The following is a 21505-nucleotide window of genomic DNA, read 5'->3' as shown; positions in this document are numbered from 1 at the left end:
ATCACACAACTTGAAATTTAATTATTCAAATTTAGTTCAATTCATTTCTGATATTTACAATAGGAGTTATCTTAGAGCACTCTACACTGTAAATAAAGCCACACTGTAGGAAAAATATAGGTACTACTCCCTACGAAAACCCATGTGGGGAGAAAACACATATTCAAACTATATTCTGTCCATAGTATAAAATTATTTAAACCACATTTACTTCAGTTTTATGATCCTATAGTTGTTTCTGCTTCATGCCAGCGATGACAAAAATATTTCATCACTATGACCGATATCTCCATGACAAATGATTGTTCATTGATCAATGTTTAAAGCTTAGTCTGTACTTATTGCGTCAACACAGTGTGCATCAAAAGCCATGTCACTACTGGAGCCACACACTTTGATGTCTTTTTTTGACTAGTTCTACAACTCCTGTTATTTGTGCCATTTTTTAGAGAATGCTCCATGGACACACAAATGCAAAAAGAGTTAGCTGGAGGTTTTGAGTCTATATCCATACTGGACCATGTAGGAGTCTTCTTCATATAGCAGAAGACTCCTACATGGTCCATTATTTATTGGAGGGATACAATTACAGAAAGCATCAGACTTTCTACAGAGCAATGTGATGGATCACACAATTGTGCTTGTGTCCAAAAACTGCTTTATTAAATCTTAAAGGCCGCTTTGAAGGAGAAAGAGCAGGTAATCTACTAATTGGAAATTTGGTTGTTTGATCTCTGGTTGCTCCAGTCTGCATGCCAAATATCCTTGGTCAAAGATACTGACCCTGAGTTGCTCTCCAATGCATCCATAAGAGTAAGAATTTTTGTGAATTTTAGATAAAAACACTTACCAAAAAGAAAAAAAATCATAGGAAAATGTACTTGAATGAATGGGGGTGAATGAGGCAAGTTTTATAAAGCACTTTAAGAAAAGCGGTATATAGTCCATAATGGTAGTAATGCTAGTCCATTAACCAACCTCTTTTATTTTCATATTTGTTGTTTATCCTCTGTTTAGTGAAGATTTAGTTTGCATTCCAATTTATTAATATTAGAAATGTTCCCATTTTAGTGTTACGGCAGATGTTCGTGTTTTTGTTCCCTCTATTTTTTACAGAAAATTCTTTAAGCTGCCTTATAATTTAAAGAACTTTGTTTTGCTACATAAGTATTGTCTTCAGTCGAATATCTAATAAAAACAACTATAACAATATTTTAAAAAAATGTTTAACAGCAAAGCCTTTCAGAAAAGACATTTAACAAATAAAATAAAAAAAAAAACATAAGAGAAATACCAAATTACCTGAAAAAAATCTTTAATTTTTGTTTGTATGTAAATGAGAAAGGCAGGCTTTAACAAGTGCAGACCATGCCAAGTCCCTGCTGCATACATGAAGCAATCATATCAATGCAGTGTTTGTGATATATTGTGAAATTCTGCAAAGAAAATTAAAGGTTGTTCTGTGAGCAATGGGAGACCTTACCCCTGCTTTAGCATGTCGGTCCTGCTTGACAAGAATGGATTTGATTCTACTTTTAACCTTTTTTCCTTAAATTCTTTCTGTTGTATTTGTTCTTCATTGCCTTCTCATTTGCCACATCTACAATGTAAACAGAACACAATACATGAAAAACCAGAAAATCATGCTTTTGTTTGTAACTTATCCATGCTTCCATCTCACCCTTTTTATCATTTAAACGTTACAATATTGCTTTTCCCTGCTTCCTCTCTCTGCTCCATGCTTTGCTACTATTGTAAGACCTCTATTGTCTATTTCATGCACACACACGTACACACATACACACACACACACACACAAACACACACACACAGATCTCCCTTCTGCGTCTCTCCTGCTACTTTTGCTTGAATGTGCTGTCCACACACAAACAGTGAAACATAACAACCTTCACTTTTTCCAGTTTTGCACTCACATAACTCACATGCAGATATAATCTGCAACACACACCTAACCAACCCATGTATATACATCATCTGCAACAAACTATGTCCCCTGCATCCATATAGTTCACTCATCGCTTTCAACAATGTCTTATCTATCCATCTAGCTACAGTATATCATCCATCCAGCCCTTTCTCCCAGTCCTTTATTCATCCCTGTAACTGTGTGATAACCACAGAGAGTGACACGGGGAGACAGCCAGTGGCTCAGTGAATGATGTTGCTGCCGATTATGTAAGAGCCATAGATTAAGGGAATATCCAGCATATCACTGCACGCTCACAAGAAGGAGGGCAACCACCACCACAATAAAGCAGAGAGGGGGCTGAGAAAGCAGGCACAGTCCATTTAAAAAAAATAAATAAATAAATAGTTTTTTTTATATGGAGCAAGATGGAGAGATGGATGATGGGCCAGTGTGGTTTGTTTTTTGTGTTTTGTGTGAGTGTGCATTCGTGTGTGTGTGTGTGTGTGTATGCATTAAAGTTACACTGAGAGGAGAAAGGGAGTGGGAGGGATGCATCATGGAAAATGACTGCTTTCACCAAATATGTAGGAGGAAAGACTCTTTATTACATAGAAAAAAAAAACACAACAATGGTGTATCACTGGGAATAGAAATAGCCATCTACCAGTCACGATTTAAAAGACCATGACCTGTTATGACTGTCAAGTAAAACACAGCAGGCATGGAAACCTTACAAAAGCAAATTGGTTCATTTAATGAATCAAATATACAACTGTAAACATAATGGAGAATAGGAGTGTTTATCAGTGTGAGTAACGGATGCTGAATGCATTTCCAGTGGTGAGTAGGTGGTGCAGTATGTAGTGCTGGAAATGAAGAAAATATTTTTTTCATATTAAGAGAAAAAAATAAGGTGAGAGATAGAAAGATGTGATCTTTATGCAGAGGTTGAGCCACGGGTGCTTGCAATCACAGAGTTTGAAAAGACTGCTTGGACGATGAGACACTGATTAAATCAGGAGAAGTTTTTGGAAATTCTTTTGCTGTCCTGTCGGCTTAATAACTAGACTGAAAGGATTTTCCGGTTCGGGGATCAACACTAACTAAAAAGTAGCATCATGGATTGTGCCTAACATTAGTTTAGTAAGTATATCGTTATGAAGTAACACTTGTTGAATGCATTGATTACAGCTATTTATTTAGAAACTTCTATTTCTACATCATCTAGCAGTCTTCAATCCACCCCCCACACACACACACATATTTTTTGCACTCTATGATAATTCTGTATGTGAAACATGACCATAAATATCCACCTTTATCAACGGTATTATTAAATGATAATTTAGTCATGGTAATTCGATGGACATCCAATTTTTGGAGAAAATTCTGCTGTGAAAAACAGTGAAAAACTGTTATCTTTCAGTCAACATGAAACAAGAAATAATCAAACCATCAGGAACCAGCGCTACATGAAGCTTACATCTCTAGCCTATTCATTATTTAGTCAGCACAGTTAAAGTTTCCAGGCCTAAAATGACTGCCTGCCAGGCTTAATCATTGGGAAATTTTGTATTTTTAAGAACTTTTTAGACACAAGCTACAACCATTAAGCCAGTTAATGTATGTCATTAGCCTACTTTCACTTCCCATAATGGCAGAAGTGTAGGAAAGTTAAGTAACTTTCCCACACAGTATGTAGAACTGCATGCCTCCCACTGTTTCCCACCAACTCTTTATTGAAATTTTCAGAAGTCATACTAGTAGCAGTTTTGCAATGTAATTTAGTCATGTAAGTTAATTTAGACATATAAACTGTGCAACTGTGCCTTAAACTGTGCAATCACCTTGAGCAACCATGCTATGATTCAAAGAAGTCATCTGAATTCGCTTCGCCCAGGGCAAGATCTCTGTGTTACTGAATTTGCGAGGTTAAAAGAGCTATGTTGTCACCAGTGTTTTTGAAGGCTTTGATATATGTGTGAACAATGTGTTTTTTATCCTTTCTCTGCCAGTAATCTCTTGGCATGGTACATAAAAGTAAAAAAAAAAAACCAGTTTTGTGAACCCTTTGTGAGATTTATATGATCTAAATGTGCAAAATGACAATGATCAGGAAGTTTTTGTCTTTTCATTCATTTATCTGTATCCTTCGGTGGTTCATCTTATTGGATCATAACTGTTGTGTGTGACTGTGCGTGTAATGTCCATGGCTTTTAATTTGTAATAATTATTTACATATATACACCCACTAACATCCAAACACCCACAGAGATGAGGCTCCTTAGTGGACAGAAAGTGAAATCTTGCTGTCATTTACTCCCTCGCACACTATGAAACATAAACACACTCATGTGTAGCTCTTAACCTGCTCTACTCATGGATACCCACATCCAAACATGATCCATATATCCATCAGTCAGCACCCAACCTCTCTGTGAGTCTGTTGAAAACTAGAGCAGTGAATAAGGGACAAGGACTTGATCTCCCATGAGATTTAAGAGGAAGCCAAGAGATCCTGTTGTCATCATGAGCAATAGCTTGTCATTTGGCTCAACTGCAGACATGTGCAGTACACCATGCAGAAGTAATGCATGCAGTGTGTGTACTCACTGCATGGTCTTACCTAAAAGGGAAACAGAAACAGGTAGCTGACATTTGAAGCTACAGCCTGGTGTTGTGAAGCATACAGTACCCCACTCACAGATAAGAGGATACACTATTATTCAGTGAAGAGTGAACTTAACCTCGAAAATGACTGGTGGTAATGGTGGTTAGATCATCGGGACCTGCTCTCTCTCTCTCACACCTTCCCCAGTGTTGCTATAGAATTTTACAGAGCTTGATATATTGATCAATCCCATAATAATACAGCTTAAAGAGAATAGAAAGGTTTAAAATGTTGCTCAAACATTTGCTTTTTTCTCTTTGTCCAACACCTCCATATCAAATGTTTGTGACTTGCACTCCTGTGAACTGCCTCAAATGATAAACACATTTAAAGCCCCAGACTTATAATATATTAAGATTTTGCAGCATGATTGCACTACTCAGCATAGCTGCCATGGAATGACTGACAAATATTTTACATTCAATTTGATTCAGTATTAATGTTGTTAATAACTCTGACTTAACTGCTAATGTATTTTTAGACTGGCCACCATGGGTTTTTTGGAATGCTTCCCCTAAGCCTTAGGATTGTAACAGTTTAATAGTTTCTTAACCTGTAGAGGAGCATGTAATCCTGTAGCCTCACAAATCCTGCCTAAATCTCACAAGTTCAGTTTTTGTTCCAAGACTGCCAAAAATATCCACACTGAAGTGAGAAACACTGGATGCTTTAGTAAACTACTAGGAGTTTTTCCCCCAAAATAAAATGTAAAGAACTGTTCAAACTCTGCTCTGCAGTAAATATTGTTCTAGAAAATTGCAAATTTAACAAGGAATATATTTGAAATTTCCATGTAAACAAAAAGTACCCTATAAAGCATAAATAGGGCACAAAACAGCATATATATAATAAATATAAAATTATATTTTTATAAAGTTCAGTGCTTGCTCAGTGAAACTGCTGATCAATAAAAGGCCATCAAGGAATGACTGTATTTTTTTTTACGCTGAAATTTGTTCCTTTAAAAGGGAACGTGCTCTTCAGCCGTGTTCTTTCTCTCTTACTCTACCTAGAGGCAACACATTGTTACTTGACCCATTTTCCAGATGTACACTCCCCTTACTTTCTGTACACATACTGTATATGATTTACAACTATTGGAGCAGGGAGCATGTGCTGCAATCACACTAGTTTACTGAAAGTTGATGAGGCATGAGAAACCCATGCGTCAATATATTGAGCTTCTTTTGTTTAATATGGTTTGTTTGCCTCCCACAACTACACCAGCCTTGACAGAATGGGCTGAAGTTTCAATCAAAATCAAAACATCATTGATTTTCTTTGCTGGGTGTAATTACTGTGATACTCATACTCATTTTAGATATAGATCTGAAAAAAACATATGGACTTACAGGAGTTTAAATACGCCACTATCATCAGAATGGATTTTTCCTTTTTTCCTTATTTCCTCCCTTAACACTAACTAGCACTGATGTTATAAGATACTGACATTATATCCTTTTGGTTTTCCCTGGTCTTTACTTTGTATCGTTCTTATTTTCCTCTCCAAGGTGGATGCCAGTAGTGTGCTTAAGAAGAGGATGAACTCCACCCCGATGTTTGAGCGTCCTGCCAAGACATTTCCCAACCCACCGGTCAATGCCCAAGCATTCCTCCAGCAAGGTTCGGCTGTACCGGCCAACAATGTTCTGACTGGCACCAGCATCATCGACAAATACTCACGCATCCTTTTCCCCCTTTCGTTTGGCGCCTTCAACCTGGTCTACTGGATTGTCTATCTCACCAAGGACACAATGGAGATGTCCAGGTGAACAGATGGCATGTTGTTACAAATGATTCCAGCATTTGTTTTTATGTGTATGTAGAGAGACAACAGAGAGAGATTTTAGGATGACTACTGCCTTACTGAATATAACCGAATGGGTTTCTTTCCCCCACTCGGCCATGAAAGCCCGATGGGATATTGTCGTCAACCTGCTGGGTGGGTGGGCGGGCAGGCGTGGACACCCAAATTTGTGAATGCAATAACTTGAGAACAACGCGACATAGCAGTATCAAATTAACACCATTGGTACACCTACTAAAATCTCACACAAGTTTGAATCTCACAGATCTCAGCCTCAAGGTCAAGGTCAGAGGTCAAGCATTTCTGAAAATTTTGACTGCGATAACTCAAGAAGGAAGTCACCTAGGATTTTAAGATTGACATTGTAGGTGCATCTACTAATAATATTGCATAAGTTTGAATCTCGATGATCTTGACCTCGAGGACAGAGGTCAAGATTTCTGAAAATCTACTAGGAGGCTGTAGGGTAAAACTGACCGCCTCCAGTATTTTTTTTTTTAGTTTAAATCTGGCACAACCTTAACCTGACTACTGCTAAATATATGCAGAGGTTCTGTACTTATAAAAGATATAATGATATATGGAATGTTCATCAAATGATTGACATATGAGCAAGAAAATTATTTGCACTTTACATTACTGCTTGGTAACAGTGTGGTAATAAAAGAGTAATAAGGTGGAAATGACAAGGTAATAATATGGAAATAGGAATTTACTATGACTTAAATACAAATTAATATCAAAGTAATAACTTAGGTAAAGCCACTGATTATGCAATATTGCTGAGTAATAGAGTAATAGAAATAGCTGAGTAATAATAATATTGGGTGACAAGGTGGGTGGGAAGGTGGAGTCTGAAGGCGGAGCAGTGAGGACATTGGATGGGAACTGCAGGTTTGGTGATCAGAGGGAAATATAGACAAGATGATAAACTTTGACAATTTTACTTTTACAATAACTATTTAAAATGGCTTCTTACAATTTGTAGCTAGTGATCGCTCTGTTTTTATACCATCTTTATTCTAGAGCTGTTTTGTCATAATAATATTTTTTTGATGTATTAACTGTTATATTTTTTGTTGTACACTTTGTGTAGTTATTTATTTTAATGTTCACTTTACTCTGTAATTAAATTAATTTTGATCAAAGTAATAAAACCCCTAAAAATTACTTGAAATCAGAAAAATTAGATGAAAATTACCAACTTAACTTCTTTAAGAAATGAGGTCTTTGCCTTTAGTGCTGTTGGCGGTTGTAGTGTTAAAGTCAGTATATAAGATCCAGATTTGTTACTACTTTATTGTTAGCAGGTTATCATATTGTTACCAGTTTGTATCTGAACCATTACCCCCCAGTATCTGGCCCCTTATCACCCAGTTACATAAAATACAGCATAATATTACACAGCTCAATTCACTGACAATACAAAACATTACTTAGTTATAACTTGCCTATTAGTTTGGTAATTAATTTATAATAATTTGGTACTTTCATATTATTACATTATTACCGCATTATTACCAAACTGTAATAGAAAGTGCTCGTCACTAAAAAACCTAGTCTTTTCTTTTCTCTGTCATGTTTGCATGCTTCCACAATATGACTGTGTAATCCAGTCCCCATTAAATAATACAATACACAAACATACATACACATTTCTCACAATCAAGAAAAATGTGAGAGTTTTGCCCCGTGTGGTTGTGTTAAACATGCCAGCTGAAGGATGAAAAGAAAGGCAGCATGCTGATTATGTGGACAGGTGGTTCTGGAAGTTTACATTTTGCTAAGTCTCCAAGTGTGTGAGAAATAGTTTATATTGTCTTCCTTATTGGTGGATTTTGTTGCACTTAGGGACTTTGGGCTATTGAGCAAAATATAACTGAAAATATACCCATCTGTGTTCTAAAGTTTGTCTGCTGTGTGTGTGTGTGTACTTGTGTGTTTGTATATCAATGGGTCTCTGTGTGTAAGAGATAAAGAAAGTTAGAGACAGAGAGAGAAAAGAGAATATGGGAATGTGAAGTATTCATTATACATATTGTTTTACATTTTTTTCTCTCTTCATTGTGCGTTTGCTATTCTGGAAGGGCATATATTATTCATCAAATACACAAAGATCTTTCGACTTACAGAGAATTTTTCCAATATGACTTTTTCCAAACGTGTTGGAGACTGGTCACAGGATACTGAACGGACTGCATTACTTAAAGTTTTTATGAGTATGTACTTTCAATACATAATGTACTCTATACATAATGAAATAGGATGAACATGCAATTATCTTCTGTTTCTCTTAGTAACATTACTAAAAATATATTTCCTTGCCATGCATAGATTGCACTTGTAAACAGGCATAATAGCTGTGTGCAAAGCTTTAATGAGCCATGCCTGTCCAAGCCAGAGAAAATAAAGACAAAATAATTAATGTATAATTGCTTGACCTCTTTATAAAGTCATCATTCTCTTATATTTGGGCTAATGTGGTACAAAACTGTGCAATATCTGTAATGGCCAGCAGGGGTTGGCTCTCCTATCTTAAAACAAGTCAAAGTGTAGAGAAGACTAGGATAAAATTAGCCTAGTTCACGCACAATTTATTGTCTCAGTCAACATTTCACTAATGACTTAATGGTCTCATTTGGGAATTTCAAGTCATATTGAATGCAAAATTAACTTTATGTTGAATCTGCAGTCACATTAAGTGAAATATATGGTAAAAAGGGACCGCTTGCTTTCTTTATAATTGGCAACTTCATTAATCTACCAGAAAACAACCCTTCTACTCACTTGATCTGTGACCTCAGTAAACACTTTCCTGATAGGTTTATTATCTCAACTGCTAATTTAATGTCTTATTAAAACTTTAATTTATAGTCTAATGAAAATTTAAAGTTTGTTATTGAATAACACATCATGCTAACTTTTTTAGTCAATCCACTTTTTAAATAGTCATTGATCAGACACACACTCTGTATGATGATCTTTTCTTCACTGTTTGCTAAGCTCCCACTAATATTTTGTTTTTCCAAATTTTTGTTCAAATTTTCATACAAAATGTGATCTCAAAGAAATCCTTTAGCTTTTTTGTCAAACATCAGGATTTCTACATATTGGATTCAGCGAAGGAGACAGCTTTCAAACAATACACCTAAAGCTTACACTAAATCAGTTTAGTAAACACCATCAAATCATATATAGGATGTGACTTGAAACAGCAAATTGAGGGGCTAATACTCAAAGCAGACTATATTATGAATACTTACAGTACAGCATAGTAAACTTAATCTGAATCTATTTTTCTGTTTTTTCAGGTGCTGTCTTTTAAATTATATACTGCACATAACTTACAGTTATTGCTGATATAGACAGCAGTCATGCTGCTTCTTGGCTTTGTTATTGCTAAAGCACAAATAGCGCTACGGTTCTTTTTATGACATCAAGAGATGCATTGTGCTCTCTTATATTACATCTGTAGCTCCCGTATGACACTTTGACAGGATGCTGAGATTTATACTAGTTAGAGATAAAAGGGCTCACTTTATTGTGTATGTGTCCAACTTAGTGTGCTTGATTTGTCCCGGCCATATGCTCTAAACAAATGTGTCTGCCTGGTTGTGCGTTTATGTTCACACTATCGATATGCACACTATCAGTGTGCATCAACACTTCTGACTCTGGGGCTTTTCAACTGTGTGGGTTCAGCTCCTTTTATTCTCCTTTTATTCTCCTTTCTTGCTCTTTCTCTAAAAAGAGAAAAGCCCCCGGGCATGAGCTGAGACAAGTCAGATGACATGACAGTGTTGGAAGGCATCGGGATAGCTTTGTGTGACTAACCCGCTTAGTGACACTCTCCTAACTGTTTCTGTTAATTGATAGGGACTGCAAGCTTGAAAGGAGATCCTGACAAACGTCCTGTAGAAAAATTGCAGAGTGACAGCATTTCAGCTCTGGGAATCAGGAGCAATTAAAAATAAGAAAATGGCATATAATAAAGTATGCATGTGTTTCTTTTGGAATTCATGTGCATATGTCACAGAGGAATTTCTTCACATACAGCGCATTTAAGTGTGACTGAGAAAGTGCAGTGAGTGGGGAGGATTGATGAAAGGAAAGAAGGTGGTGATACAATACACAGAGCCCCAGGGCTAATAACTGAAACCCCCAGTGGTCTTAGAAGCAGCTAGTGCAAAGAACAAGTATAACCACAGATTGTCATTCTGATCGATAACGGCTACATGGCTGTAAGAGTTGCATTGTCTAACATCGACAAAAACTGCCACTAAACACGCTTGCTGCAGGTGGTGTTGTAGAGTTGGTTCTTATATTCATCCTTAGATAGATTAGAAGGTCTTCTCCAATACAGAACATCTCATGTCTGAAATCCTACGTGTAAACTTGGCAAGTCAGCAGACGACAACAACCGCAAACAGACCCTGTTTGGGGAAAATAATCTTATTGACAGTGATATGCTGTGAAGAGATGCACCCGTTAAAATGTTATTTTTTCAGCAGTAGATATTACATCTTTGGAACAAAATTACTTCTTTTCAAATCACAGTGGGTCTCAGAGGCAGCAATAAGTTACCATCGGGGTTGGCAAGGGAATAGAGTTACTGGCAGGATGATCAGAGGTTTTTGGTGTGCTCGTCATGTCAGGAGCTGGGCAGTTATCTGCTGAGATGACTTTGAAAAGTAACAGTACTGCACCGCAATCCATTCCATGAAAATAGACAAGTGCAGAGAAAAACTCACAACACTTTTGTTGACATAATGACGATTTCTAAAACACTAAAAACACTCATAAAACATTTCTTGGCCTGTATTTTGTTATTATGATATATATGTAGTTGCTTGATAATTCACTTTTGGCATCTTGCCAACAGACTCACCCAAATGATAACCTTTACAAGTAAAATCACACTGAAATTTGCTGCCAATCTTTATGCCACATGGAAGAATTCATGAATAAAGAGTTTATAAAGCTGCCAACAGTTCACCTTTCTCTATAAAATAAACTGTTTTGTATTGTAAAGTTCACCCTTTTCTCAATTAAACATGCTGATTATCAGCATGGAAGAAGGGAAACATATCAAGGTGGGTGAGTACCTGAATGGTGAATTGCATTTTTACCTAAATTGCTTGTTGTCTGGGATAATTGAGATATATTTGGCTGATATTTTGAGTTGTGGCTAAAGTTGTACAAACTCTGCCTATGATTATAAGTTAAATTACAGTTAAAATAGTGAGAGCGCTACAGATTACGACTGAAACACACTTCACACTTTCACAGTTAACACTTTACATTTCTTTGCTCTTGTGTGCAGCACCACCTACACTAGTGACCTCTTGATTCTCAGTAAGACCCGCATGAATCCAAATATTGTATCCGTTAAATGAAAGTGAGCAGCTCTTTTCATTTCAGAGAAATAAATATACAACTCCAGCGGCCCTAACTGAAAGCAGATAGCTGTGCAAGCAACAGACCCTTTTTCTCTCTTTGTGTCTTTGCTTTCATTATTGAAGGGCCTCCTGCAAAGATGAGGTGAACCAAAAGAAAAGATTTTCGTCTGGTGTGAGTGTATATGCAGGTGGATTTGTGTGCGAGTGTGTGTCTACTTCAGCGAGGATACAGGCATACAAGTGTATAAATGTGCCATGGCAGCAGTGCCTACTGACTGCAGGCTATTTTAATGAATAGCACCATTCAGGGCGAGACATGAAGGAAACAAATTTGCTGAAAACACTTCCTTCCGTGAAGGGCCCCAGCTGGTTGGTTGACTGGTTGCTGGCTGCCTAGCAGGCTAAATGGTGTATGTGTGTCAGAGTGGGTACAGCAGGCGATAAGCCTTGCTCCTCTTTATTGGCCATCAGAGTTCCAGGCTTGAAAAAACAACTTCCCTATTGTTGCTCATAAATCAAAACCACTAAATGCTCTTTCAAACTCAATTCCCATTTTCGACTGCAGGGCCATAGCCATAGCTTTGGTGTAATGATCATTCAATTACAGGCCACTCATACAGGGAGCAAAGAAGACCGATATAAACAGTGATCCCCTATCTATCATTTTTCTCTCCTGGGTCTTGTGAGAACTGTTTACATCTGCCTTTGTCTGTCAAACAGTTTGTGCGAGCTTGGCGTTTATCACACATCTACCTTTGTTTGCATGGAAGCCTGTGTGCACACTCATGCAGAAAAAAAAACACGAGCATTTACAAATCTTAATAGGATAATTTGTTATCAAACAAGAAATCTGTTCGCTTTTTTCTTTTTTTCGCATCGTCTATCACCCCTTGCTCCCATTTGCTTTTTCTATTTCTTACTCTATCTAGTGTCACTCTTTTAAACGCTTCCTTTCTCAGTCACCATCTCTCCACTATATTACCACATCTTCCACTCTGCCACGGTGCACAGTCTGCAGTCTGAATCTTCCTTGATAAAACGGGACAGCCTGACAGGCTAAGCAGAGTGCTGTCCCTCTACCTCATTTTCTCAGCATTAATCACCCAGGCTTTCAACTGCAAAGAAGAGACTTGTCTCTGTGGGACTCACCCAGTGCTTTGCTGATCAGTCCTCTTTAGCAACTGTACAGATGCAAATTTGTCATTTGGTTACTTGAACAAATGCAGTTAATAAGGAAAGGCAGCCTTGTCTTAAGATAAATGGTGCTGTTATCAAAAGGTCACAAGTTCACTTCCTTTAAGATCCTGTCTGCAGTTCCTTGACCTGTCAGTGCACCCTAGAACAAGACTGATGATTCATTTTAAGTCAGACTCTTTGAATCTTTTTCTTAAAGACATATGAATTGTTTTGATAGTAAAATATTGTGAGAATGGAATGACAAATGTCGTAGCAAATGCCACATATATAATTTCTGTCACCTGGACACATGCATATTGCAAATTGTTTTGTTTAATTTACGCAGTGTTCCCAGGGGTCGCCAAGTGGGTTTTGCCAAGTGGAGGTAGTGTAGGTAAGGGGGCAACAGGGGAAAAAGACTCATTTACAACTAAGTCTTACTATAATTTTGTAGGGTGTATTCATAGAAACGTTGCTCCTTCTTTAGGTTTTCCTTTGCTCTTTGTCGTACATGCTACACAGTATATGCAGGAGTTACGTGAGATATTGTATTATGGCTGCTTTCCAAAACCTAGCCTTTATAAACATGGAAATTGAGAAGAGTTGCTAAAGAAATTCAAATTCAACTCGACTTCATCTCAAAACAAGTCCTGTTACTTAGCAACGATAATGAATCAAATTTTGGGCAGTTATTTTAGTAATTATTTTGAAACATTATTAAAATTACCCTTCATTTCAATGGTCAGGGGACTATAAAAAATGCATGTACAAAATATCCAAATCCAATCGAATATACTTAAACATTTGTTGACTTTGCCCAAAAATAAGATTTTTTTCACTTTTTCCAGCATATTTGCTGTTATAAAATCTCCCATGAATTTCATTTTCAGAAATTGTTTGAATTTCATGTCTCTCTTTCTTATGATGCTACTGCTGCTACCTAAACCCTACAGTTGTGTAGCAAAGACCACAGTCTGCCTACTGTACAACATGCCCAATAGGTCTATTGCACACTGCCCAGTTTGGCCTGCACCTACTGTCCTCCATGACTTTAAATAAGATGAATTTCAATCATCATTTAATTTGTTGTCAAAGAGATTTCATCATATGAAATTGCCAACTTTAGCAACAAATCATATAGAGATCCATTGAGAGCTAATATGAATTAGTCCTAAGCCTTAAATTTCCAGCTTACCAAATGTCACATGCTGAGCAGCACTTACATTTGAAATTAATCTCTCAGTGTCCTCTCTTTGTTGCATTTTTCTCCACCTAAAGTGGGACGTTTTCAAACATCTTTGTCTTCCTGGAAAATACGTCAACTATGCACAACTAGCTAGCACACAGATTCTGTGCCAAACTGCACAGAGAACCTGTTTGTCAGTGGTGATGTTTGCTGAACTGCAAGAAAGGTTTCATTTGAGATTACCCATAAAAAAGTTATTTTGTTAATGTAGTGCTAGCTAGATGCTGAAGTACTGCTGGTGCAACATTATTGATATCTGCATACTTGTTATTAATCTCTGGTTATCTTCACCAGCATGTCTTTTATCCTGTCTTATTTCTCTCTCCCCAACTGGTCGTGGCAGATGGCCGCCCCTCCCTGAGCCTGGTTCTACTGGAGGTTTCTTCCTGTTAAAAGGGAGTTTTTCCTTCCCACTGTCGCCAAAGTGTTTGCCCATAGCGGGTCATTTCATTGTTGGGTTTCTCTTATTGTAATGTCTACCTTACAACATAAAACGCGACTGTTGTTGTGAGTTGAATTGAATTCAATTGAATGCATAACAGGAATGAATCAGTGGTGGAGAAGGGGGGTGCAGTAGGTAGGGTAGGGTCAAGTGGTGAATTAGCTGTAGCATCAGCTGGAAAGATGGAGTTAGTAAGTTAGGCAGTTTCATACAAAATACTAACTATCGGATTTATTTAGTCACTGATCAAAGATTCTGTTATGCTATTCTGGATCATTCCAGCCCACTTAAACCCCAGAGTGTACCAATATTACAAGGCAGTGACAATAAATTATAACAAATCAGTATACAATGCTACATTTGTTGTCATACTCCACTGTGTTTTACTTTTGACTGGAATGTCATGACACTACGGTCAAACACTTATGTCTACTGGATTTACAAATGCTAAATGCCTAATTTTAATCTGTCACAGCATATCACAGTTAGAGCTTGATGATATAAAGGATGAAGTCAAAAGACATAAAAAATATATTTGCATACTGAAACTATTAAAGATTTTGTTTTTATTTTTGTATTGAAGTGAACTCTAACTAAAAGCACACAGAAAACTTGCAACTTTTGCCAGCAGGCATGTAAAGTTCTCCGGCTAAAAATGGCTCTCAGTGCTGTCAAAAGTGTCACCTGCTTCAACACATCAGGCAGAGATGGTAAAGATGTAAACTACCTAGCTGAGTTTCCCAGATGGGTTTCATGAAGTCTTTCAGGACAACAGTTGCAGTGAGACACTGAATAATTTCAGTTTTATTTTACATTATATTCAGTCTGGAATGGTATTCAGGCAGATATGGACAGATGCAGATTTGAGTAGGTATGCATGTGTAGGTGTCTGTATGCATATATTAGTTTAGTTGAATGTGTTAAAATCCATTCTTCATGATCATGATGCTTTTTATTTTATTTTATTTTATTTTATTTTATTTTATTTTATTTTATTTTATTTTATTTTATTTTATTTTATTTTATTTTTACTAATTCAACATTTTCTTCTCTGCTTTTTGTCTTACAGGGATACCATCTAAGCCAGTGTTAGTTCTTCTGGATGGCACACACACACTTACATGCATACATTTACATTTATATTTATCAGCCACAACCTTAAAACCAGCGACCGCTGAAGTGAACAACATTGATCAGTTCATTTAAATGCAGCACTCTTCTGGGAAACCTTGGGCTCTGACATTCATATGGATATTACTTTGACTTGAACTGCTTACCTAACCTTTGTTCCAGACTAAGCACACCCCACCATTGCAACAACCCTCCCCAACAACAGCAACCTTCCCAAGCAGTATAATCTACCCCCATGATATAAAAAATCCTCAGGAATGGGTGAAGAACACGACAAAGACAAAAGTTCCCAGATACTTATCTGATGATGGATCAGTGGAATTCTCCAGAATGAGCCACAAATTCACAGGAGATACACTCTACAGAAGCCAGGCACCAGAGGACACCCAGCCTCAGACACCCCATGTCCATATCCATGTCCAGTGCTAGGCAATTAGATTTATTGTTATGGCTAATCTGATATATATTTATGAGGCAAAAACAAAAGGTTTCACTTCTTCATAAAAAAGCAAAACTAAACAAAACCCAGTTAAGTACGTTATTAAGTTCTTTTGATGTCTTGCACTACTTGCAATGCTCCTACTCTATTTATCATTCCAAGTAGCCAACTCAAGTAGGTAAGTAATACTGGTGGTAAGTGACAGTTGGATTGTTATGACTAAAAACTGCTATGCACACATTGCAACACAAGCCAGATTATTTGTGCCAAATGCTTTCCCTTAAACACTTCAGGATGTAAGCAAAAAGTCTGAACCTGGAGTTAGTACATGAAACAAAAGATAAGCATGACTCTGTTCATGCTCCTGACCTGATGTACCACCTATTTGGACATTATAGGCCCTTCTACTACTGACTGCTGCTTAGTCACTTGGCTCTATCTGACCCATCTCTAATCATTGTTATTTACATTTTGAATAGATCTAGTTCCTTAATCCAGAAAGAATACCACAGGAGATTCAGATATTAATTGTAGTATATACTATGTTTACCTGACTGGAGAACGAGGGCAGCCACACATCTATAAGTTATAAAAGTTCTAAGTTATTTTTGAACTTCCAAAAATATTATGCTCATCCATTTATTCAGATAAAATATTTTCTAATTTAATATCAGCTCACTGACTTTTATATGGCTGCAAATACAAGTAAACTTAGTATAGAAAGATGTCAGATAAAGGCTTCAAGGCTACCTGTAGAATCTATTCTTTATGTTACAAATCACAATCCCTAAGCTTAACCCATTGAACCCTTCCTAACAGCAAAGCAGATATAATCTAAACATCCGCCTATAATATTGAATAAGTTTGCCACTGAACTTCGTCTGTAAGTTACACGATAAAAGCAAAAATATATTTAAAAAAAAACAACAACAAAAAACAGGTTACCGGATTCTAGTGCTGGAGAAGATGGAACATTTATGGGGAGATTCACCATATTTAAATCAGTTATAGTCTTATTTCTTTTATGGGCAGGATATGCAGAACAATCTGATCACTTAATAAACTGGATTTTCACACAAAGAAAAAAAAACTTGCCAAGCTCTCTTTTTTGCCACCTCAGTGCATTGTATTCCATTTTATCTTGTTGCATGGAAAGCGAGTGCTTTGAGAGCAGATGTACCTGCTCCTTTTGCCAACTTGACCAGGCAACTCAAAGCCATATGAGCTCCAGAGTCCCATGCTCTGGTATAATTTAAAACAGAAACTACATCTCTCTACCATTCATTTCAAATCTCTGAGATATAACAAAAAAATTACCCATTAGGAATAGCTGGGGTAGGACCTACTTTGGGAGAGCAAGAGCTAAAGCATCCACACAGATCCACTTTGTTGTATGTATTGATTTTCTGTGTGCATGCAATTCACATGCAGTTCCAGACATCAGAATGATATTGCGTCTGTGGTTGAAATGACGCATTTCCTGCTTCAATATTTAGAACACACGTAAGTGTACTCGTCCTGATACTGCATCTATTGTGACTGAGTGCCTGAATTGCAGGAACTCTCTCACTGCCAGCTCTACTTTCCACTATTCATTTTTTCCCTTCCAACAATCTATTTTTTGGTTCATTGGCTTAATTTCCCTCTGCTGGAGTATAGAGGATGTGAAGAAAAATCTTCAAAGGGTTTAGATGGTGTGTTCCACAGATTCATTGGCTGCACTGGATATTTAGTGTCACATGCAGATGCAGATGGAAAATACGTGTGCATACAGTTACTAGAGCATTAAAACATCCACACATACCACTTATTTACACTTTGTTTGTTATGATTTGGGGTCAGATTATATATCCTAGAAGTATATATATATATATATATAAAATGAGAAAATTACACTTTGTTTGAGGCACATTTGTGGACTAAAATATTTACATTACTTGCAACCATTTAATACAGTGAGGCATGGCAATAACCCCCTTTTCACACAAAATATTTAAACCTTTATATGCAAATGTAAGCATTTTATTTTTCAATAGTTATTTTTTTTCTTCTTTTTTTCATAATTTTAATTGAAGTTAAATGATTCCTGCATTGGTTGCCAATAATTTGTCAAGATGACAGCCATTGCTCTAGTTTTTCATTAAAAAGCAGCAGAAATAGAAAATTAAACCTATCATCACCAATTATACAAAATGCCAAAACATATTCATTAATAATCCACTTATGTGGATTAGCATATGATTATGCAGTGTTTCCAATTAAGTAAAAAGGGTAACATGTTCAAGATATGTGGTGTCTACATCTTAACCAGTGTGTTTACTGCAGCACCAAAAGATTGTATGAAGTCTGAAGTCTGTGTCTGTTGAATGGCTGTTTGATATTTGATTTTGATAAAACATAAACAAACTTTATGGTGGAGAAGTTTTTCCCCATATTCACTTCGAAACAAGAAATAACATCATGTTTAGTAGTATTCAACTATTTTATGTAATTATTGTATCTTATATGAGCATTTGTGAAAACACAGATATAATCAGTAATGCAGAGGTCAAAGGAAGACAATATGCAATGCAACAAAAAATGCAATAATAAATCAGTTTGAACTCTAAGGTTCAGATCAATTTCATAGAAAATCTTGGTAGGTTGCAAATGTTTTCTTTTTTTTCTAAATTAGCATTTTAAATCTGTTAATAATAATAATAATAATAATAATAATAATAATAATAATAATAATAATAATAATAATAATAATAATACATTAATAGAAGGTTCTTTGAATATTGCCAAGGATTATACATAGCTGTTTTGTATGCCATCACTGCATGGTATGATCACAGTTGCATTAGGTTAGCCACTTTATTAGGGTTAAGCAAAGAAGTGTTCTGCTTGTTCTGTTTTAATAAGTTTGTAGATCTGTGAAAGATAGAATGTCTTGTATCCTACATGAAAAATCTGATGTTCTAGGTGAATTGTGCTTGAGATCCTTGTTCAGTTGACACTGAAACAAAGTGTATTGTGATCTATGATCTTTGTAAACTGATTTTCAAAGATTTGCTCATTTTAAAACCTGTTGTGCATTTTTTTTTTCACATGTAAATTAGAGGACTAAAGTAACAATAATGGCAGTCTCTAAAAACTGTCCTTGTATCTTCCTTCTTTCCCTACTTTATTCATCACCCTCTTCCCCTCTGTCTATGAGGCAGAGGCTGAAGAGATGGGACGTTGCAACCCTTAATGCCCTGTATGTCAGGCTGTGTTGTGGAACTGCCAGTGAAATCAGACTGCTAGAGAACTATTGGTGCAACCCCAATGGAGCCTCAGAGCACTGACTTTGTTCCACCTCTAGCAGTGACTGGGCATTTTTTCTGCAGAACAATATTCAGTCAAATAATCAGTTTAAACAGTGCTGAGAAACTTTTTTCTATACGACTGAACTTGTATGCATTTACCCAAAGCCTAGTTGCAAGAATCACATCTGCATGAACTCTGACCCTTTATGTGTATGTTAGGGTTGTTGAATGTAGAAGATAATGGACTCTATATAAAATAGAATTCTATTGCTTTGGTGACTTTGGCCACAAATTGGCCTTTGCAGTTTTTATTTTTATTTTTATTTTTATTTTTTGGTTGTTCCACAGACATGGGCTTATTGATTCTTTATCGAATAATGTTTTGTTCTTTTTTTCTTATTTGCCTAGAAATTTTTACCACACCTTAGAAGACAGTGAATGCCATATACTGTTATATTATGTGTATATTTTGTGAATATAATGAGATATTTCTGTATGTACTCCTATTGTATGACCCTGCTTGATGATCATCTCCACATCTGCACAGTATTAGCCATTTGTACCTGTTCGAATGACAACAGCTTTTTACATTTTAAGAATTTAGTTGATCCCTTTTTGCTCCTTTATACACTGTTAGCAAGTACGGCTGGTTTTGTTTATTTTTATTTATTTATTTATTTTCAAAAGATAATATTTGCATATTCAGGTCTCTCCTCCATGTTTTGTCAATAAATGACCCCTGCTCATTTTCCCATATATATATATATATTATATGTATATATGCATTCATATATACATTGAGTCATCGCTCAAAGTGCAGACTGGAAAAAGAAATCATAACAACAACCTGCTAACTGGTGATGTACATATTTGCACCATTTCTCCTTATAAAACCTTATCAAACTCTGAGCTAACGCTACAGCATCTCAGTTTGGTTGAGGTTAGGACTCATTTCAAACCTTTTTTCTTGTTTTCCAAACATTCTGCATTAATTTGCATCAGGTAATTTTAATATTACAACAACCAACCTTTAAATCATACACTATTACTCTGATTTTTTCCTGTAGCACTTCTTTAAAGAGTTTCAAATTCACTGTTCCGTCAGTGATTAGGGAATAACCAGGGCTTAAGGTAGGAAAACAGTCCCAAACTGCGATGCTCTATTTTGGTATTGGTGTGCGGTGCCTATTCCCTCTAACAAAATTCTGTGCAAGTTATCTAGATTTCTTCTATTTTTCACGTATTTTATGATGCATGTTATACTCCCAGTGTGCTCTTTTGAGGGAAGCACCTGGATTTCCTGTTTGTAGACAGTTTCAGCTATTGTAGACTGGTGAACACCTCTCTGTATAAATGCCTTTCTAGCTTTATATCAGGCTGATGCATCTATGTAATACATCACTTAAGGTCCTATGAAAGTTGTTTGAATTCAGGGATGGTTTAGACCAGCTCCCAAACTTAGCATGTTTTTATTTATAAGGAGAGAAATCTTTACAAACCTCATATAAAATGGCATTAACTTAATTGGAGCACCTGACTTCAAGTAGCCTCTGAAGAAGTCATTAAAAAAGGTTCATCTACTTTTCTTTTTTTTTTAGCCTGCACCGTGAATGATTACTCTGTGTGTTTAATAAAGACACGGCAAAATTACCTCTGTTTGTGTGTTATTAGTTTAGTCAGAAAATCTTTGAGGCTCTTTTGAGATTTTTAAGACACAATGTGTTGTTTGTAAAACTTTTAATATGCAATTTATGTAGTTCTTCTCAACAGGACACATTTCCTTATTATTGACAAAATTTTAATTACATGGCAATTTAGCCATGTAAAAAAAACAATGTCTAAAATTAAATTTATGGTTGATGCAGTTTAATCTTATGTAGAAACTCAATACGGTTTAATATAACTAGCTTAATTTGTTTCCTTTAACTACATTATATGAAGACCATATCTTGCAATTAAGGTGCTGCACAGTAA

The 21505-nt window shown here is 36.3% G+C and overlaps 1 protein-coding gene across 1 annotated transcript in view; it reads left to right on the top strand.

Moving 5' to 3' along the window:
• Positions 1-20253, top strand: part of gabra6b (gamma-aminobutyric acid type A receptor subunit alpha6b) — a 30677-nt gene extending 10424 nt beyond the window's left edge. Inside the window, exons 9-10 of the mRNA XM_031725958.2 lie at positions 6113-6369; positions 15741-20253. Of these exons, the coding sequence (XP_031581818.2) occupies positions 6113-6369; positions 15741-15753 (270 nt within the window). The 3' untranslated portion in view covers positions 15754-20253. The remainder of the gene's footprint in view (positions 1-6112; positions 6370-15740) is intronic.
• The last annotated feature ends 1252 nt before the right edge of the window (positions 20254-21505 follow it).

This window comes from Oreochromis aureus, linkage group 10 (genome assembly GCF_013358895.1).
Source record: "Oreochromis aureus strain Israel breed Guangdong linkage group 10, ZZ_aureus, whole genome shotgun sequence".
NCBI classification, from domain to species: domain Eukaryota; kingdom Metazoa; phylum Chordata; class Actinopteri; order Cichliformes; family Cichlidae; genus Oreochromis; species Oreochromis aureus.
The sequence above is the reverse complement of the archived record's forward strand: the minus strand, read 5'-3'. Positions and strand labels throughout refer to the sequence as shown.